At 34.1% G+C, this 5,510-nt stretch overlaps 1 protein-coding gene across 1 annotated transcript; it reads right to left on the reverse strand.

The window, feature by feature from the left end:
• Nucleotides 1–258: 258 nt before the first annotated feature.
• On the reverse strand, nt 259–4,066 carry LOC118060614 (NAC domain-containing protein 7). The gene is made up of 5 exons (XM_035073852.2): nt 3,551–4,066; nt 3,292–3,460; nt 1,542–1,724; nt 1,157–1,428; nt 259–1,066 (listed from the first exon to the last, which is right to left on the reverse strand). Exons 3-5 carry the CDS (start codon nt 1,699–1,701, stop codon nt 410–412), a joined length of 1,089 nt encoding a protein of 362 aa, XP_034929743.1. The 5' UTR covers nt 1,702–1,724; nt 3,292–3,460; nt 3,551–4,066; the 3' UTR covers nt 259–409.
• Between the last annotated feature and the right edge of the window lie 1,444 nt (nt 4,067–5,510).

A 5,510-nucleotide genomic window follows, 5' to 3' on the forward strand; every position in this document is an offset into this window, starting at 1 on the left:
GTTTATAAAAATTGAAAATACAAACACATATGAAATCGATAACCTCATCGATTCCATAAACAGCACATGTGCATGGCTACTAGACCATAGAGGCTACATTAAAATGCCTTTTACATATACAAACGATTAATTGCTTCAACTCCATTTTCCCACACCCACAATTCACCTAAGAAATAATATTTCATCTTACAAGAAATTGAACATAATTTGTTTTCTTTCCCAGGAGTCTAGTCTTGCAGTATGAACTGACATATATGCTAGCTAGGACAACAACAGTTAAAGGTTATATATATGCTGTTTTAAGTTTTATTATGTACAGGAACTTAGAATCATAATTTCCCTTCGCATTCAAATAGAAACATCCTATGATTAGTATATACCATGCAGCGTAGTTTTTAACTGGATATCATCATTTCCATAGATCAATGTGACAACTGGAGGTTGACGTCGAGGCATTTTCCGGCACGGATGTATCTTGCTTATTCAAGTTTCGAACAAATATGTTTGGTGCATGGATTGATGATGTGTTGAAGATGTTGTTGCTGGCATTTGGGTGGTTGTTTTCCTTGACCACATCATCTTGGCTCAATTGAGAAGCAACAAATTTGTCAAGTACTCTCCAGTCTGTCACTTGATCAACTGCTTGCTCATTAATGTTGTTGTTACCAAAGATAGAGGGAAAGCTTTGCTCATGTGCTTGTTGAATGTGATCTTCTTGTGTGAGTGTTGAGGATTGTATAGTGCTTGCCTGGTTTATGTCTAGGCCATATGCAGCATTGATGGAATTGCAGCTTATAGATGGAGCTGATTGCAGCAGTTTAGGGCTTTGTAGAAGCGGGAGTTGGAGGAAGTGATCGTGAGGGATTTGGTACTGCAGATCTATCTCTTTCTTGCAGGGGTATGGGAATTGATAACCCAAATCAGGCTGAGAATTTTGCTTTGGTGAATCCAATTCATGCATGAATGCAACTTGATCATCATACCAACAGACTGATTCATGCTCACTCACTTTTCGCATCGTTGGTAATCTTTTCTTGAACACCCTACACACTACCCAACCTTCTTCCTGAAACAGAATTACACAAAAAACCTTTCATGCTTCGAAAAAAAAGAAAATTTTCAGCATTAAGACATAAAAACGTCTTCCTGTACTTGCCTGTGGAGTCCCATTTTCATCTGTTTCGAGTCGGTATTCATGCATAATCCAGTCCGATTTCTGCCCATTCGGAGCTCGACCTTTATAAAAGACTAAGGTCTTCCTCATTCCGATCAAGTCTTGCTTCGAATAAATTGCCTTGTCTCTACCAGTTGCTTTCCAAAACCCAGCAGCAGTGGCTCTATTTGTGCGAGTTCCAGTCGGATACTTCTTATCTTTGTGGCTAAAAAAGTACCATTCATTTTGTTCCTCGGTTCCTATTCGGCATAGTTCTGTTTAAATCATCCAAGATAAGCAAAAAATTTGATGGTTGAACTTTTCTGACGCTCAACACTTGAAATTTTGTCATTGATTATTTACAAGAATTATGCAGTACTACATATACCTTGAAGATCCCATGGCTCAATTTTGTAAAGGTCGACATCTTTAATGACATCTACGTCAATCCTTCTTGAATTCACTTTTTTCCTAAGGTAGTAATCGACAAGTTCTTCGTCGGTAGGATGGAACCGGAAACCAGGAGGAACATGTGTAAAAGTATTCATATTCTCCTGCTGCGTCTTGAGTCCTGAAATCCATCAGCATACTCCATTAGAATGTATTTTCATTCAATTATCAAATTAACTAAAACAAGAAAAAAATGTACATTTTTATAATTAATGGACTCAATATTATCAGCCTAATTTGGATTTTAATTTTATCTGCTCAAAGACTCAACATCTATTTAACTTACCGAACCTTCCCCGTATTGATTTGATTAGATACAACTTCATAGAATATATTTTCAATTAGATACAATTAAGTTCATGATTTATATGTTCAGCAACCATAAAAAAAACCCTGAAATTAAGGGGTTAGAGTTCAAGCAAAAACAGCAAATATTGCCTTGTAAACCCGAAGAAATTATTTGATCAAATGTCAAATATTTGGATCGAAGGAAACCAGCCAGCATGTTATGCAATAAAATCTCCTTCTGAAAACTACCGTATGTCTCATTGCTCAAAATTCTTTACTTTGAAATGAAGTACATTGTTCTTGTGGTAACTTCATTCTGGAAAGACCAATTCAAACTATAATCAATTTTCTGAACGTGCTATCAACACCAAGTTTAATTAGGTTAACTATGATGTCAAGCACTTGTATACACTTAGATGAAAATTATGTTGCACACAAGATTTACGTACGATCGAGTAGCTCCAAGCACAATATCAAATTTATCACTATTTCAGCGCTGAAAAATGAAGAAATTAACTTCAAGGACCATCACAGCAAACAATGTTCTAATTTTCAAGAATATATATATAATTAAGGTCTCATGATCGAATGAGAGATCAGGAAAAATATCAACATTTTCGATGTAATAGATTATGAAAAAGGATCATGCATGCAACTAGTTGAATAAATTAAGTACTGAATTTGCTTGTATTGATCAGGTTTCTAATTTGAGCATACATAGCCCGAAAGCTTCTCATCTTTCTCTATCTCCAATTTTATCATAGAAAAAAAAAAGAATTACAGTAAGGTTAGCCAAAAAAGATTGTTTAAATATATGAACACAAAACTAAACAAGAATTTTAACTGCAAGATGAATTCTAAAGATGATTAATTTAGATGTTGAATGCGAGATACTAAAATTAACTCTTCTCTTCAATGGAGTACGTACGCGCATGCGATGATAATATTTTGGCAAAGACAACTCACATGTCATAACCATCATGCAACATCACTTTTATGATGCAGAATTATGGGCATTCCGTTTTACAAAACAAAGGAAAAATAAGCAAATATAGCCCATGAAAAAGGAGTCAAAAAATAGAAGACGGAAAACATATGTGATGAATGAGAATTGTATAGTTAATTATTATGATCAATAGAATGGATTTACTTATTATAGATGCATGTAGGTAATTAAATTTATTTTTCTTTTTAGTAGTAGAAAGAATGCTGATCTTTATTGAGATATAGATCTGCAGAAACATCCACCTCATGGATATTTTCATCAATCCATTCTCCACCTTCTTTTTTATCCACTCTCAAACATGAAATAACATTGATTTTGTCAAGAAAATGATCCACATGTTATGATGTTCCATGCACAAGCAAAAGTATGAAGATCAAGAGAAGAGAGAGCTCACAGAGCAAAAAACCAAGATCTCTAGTCCTTGTAACCCACAGATCTGTATTGTTGATCGAAACTGCCTTGAATTCAACAAAGAAGAACCTTTTTTTCTCCAAAAGTAGAATGATGATACAGAAACTTGTGGTTGCTAGCTCTCAACTTCACTCCAACTATAGAGGAAGCTCCTAACATCAGACAAGAAAACAAGACAACAAAAGTGAAAAAAGAAACAGTTATAGTACTTTATAACATCTCCTTGAGAATTGAACCCCAACCTCTTTTTTTACTCCAACAAAACAAATCTGCTTGTCTAGTTGTCGGAATGGATCCCAAGGATGCAAGCATAGAACGACACAAACCCTTCAAAGAAAAAAGCTGAGAAAGAGAGGAATGGAAGAATGGGAAATAAGTAGGGTTAAATAGGAGAGACAGATAGAGAGAAAAGCCAAAAAAAAAAGAAAAAAAAAAAAAGAAAACCCTAATGACCAAATATTATTATCATCAATGATTCAATATTGTTGAAAGATAAATGTTTTTCAACATCATAAGCTCTCATTGTCTCTCATTATCGAATTGAGCTAGATTGGTGGACAAGATTTGGGCGGGAAAAAAGGTGGCAAAAATGGAAGCTAGCTAGCCAGGTAACCCCAAACGCCTCCTCTCTTGATCTCTCTCCTTCTCTCCCTACCCGCAACTGATAAAGACCCTAAAGAGAAGAGAAGAGAAGCCAGCACACAAGAAATCTTCTTCTTCTTCTTCTTCTTCTCTTAAGGGAGAGATAGAGGGGTGATTAAAGGGTGGGATTGTCAAGAGATGAACTAACGGACAGACCAATCAAGAAAGCATAAAAAAATCCAAGCAAGGCTAGCTAGAAAGACCCCAAAAAGAGAGAATAAAAAAAGAAAAAAAATGGTGTAATATTGGTGGTGACGTAATGGAACAGCCACCAGCCAAAAAGATACACATAAACATATCATCTCTCTCTTTGTTTTTATTTTTTTCATCGTAAGTGGCATGGTGGCCCTTGCTAGCCCTAAACTCCATTCCTAGTCCCCACCATTTCTTTGAAGTCTTAACTGTAATAAAATCAGAATGATGATGTTGGATCTACTCATGCTCTCTCTATATCACAGTATTGTGGTCCGACACCAAGAGGTTTGGCCATAGAATTGGCGATGCAGCTTACTCTCTGCTTTCTATAGGATATATCGAACCATCTAATTGCCTATAAATTAATCAATTTCATTAAATATGATCTATTAGAAACTGCCGAATTATGACCTCTCCGAGCAGATTTTCCGAGCGATGCAATGAGTGTAGCTATAGCCATACGTACACCAGATCAATGGTAACCTCAACCTGCTTTCTTCTTACATGAAAGGAGTTTTCTGCAAAAGATTTATAGTCGCCTTGCAGGTGCAATTAAAAGCATGCCGTTTATACTTAAACAAGACTCTCAAGTACTCTCCAATGTCAATACTATAAAAGATGGCGAGAAATCAATTGAAGAAACCTCCAATCTCAATAAATTTTTAAAGAAAGAATATTCATATGTACATGTGAGCTTGCATGCATGCGCGCGCAAGGATATATATTTTGTTACTTTCAAAGATTATTTTGAGAATTCATTTAATGTGAGATCTCAGGTTTAAATCCTATGATCATTGGCTATTTTTTAATAAAATAAAATATCTATGAATGGTTAATCTTGTTTACTAAATTACTTGTAATTAAGCTAAATACAGATGCAGTGGAATAATCCTTCTTTCTAAATACATGTAAGTGTAAAATACATAATATTTTTTTGTTGTCAAATATATTATTAACCTCTTGATACCCTATTTCTACACGCAAAAAAAAAAAAAAAAAAAAACAAGAAGTTACGTCTAAGATGAAGACATATATAATTATGGTCTAAGATCTAGATCTCTTAATGGATAAAAAAAATAAATATCATTCTATCATCGTTATACATGATACAATTTTGCTATGATTTTCTTTTTTTCTTCATATTTTTTACAATTTCATTCTAAAAAAACAGATTTCAAATTTCTTATAGTTTTTATAAAGATGAGACTCGAAATTATTATCTTATCCTCCGATTTTTCAAGCGTAATTAACATTGTAGATACAAACTCATTGATCAATAACCCTAGAACCCTTAAGATAAGAATTACTTTACTATCTAAGTTAATATTTTTTTTTCAATAATTAGGGAATTTTTAGTAAAGTTTT

Source organism: Populus alba, chromosome 12 (assembly GCF_005239225.2).
Source record: "Populus alba chromosome 12, ASM523922v2, whole genome shotgun sequence".
Taxonomy (NCBI): domain Eukaryota; kingdom Viridiplantae; phylum Streptophyta; class Magnoliopsida; order Malpighiales; family Salicaceae; genus Populus; species Populus alba.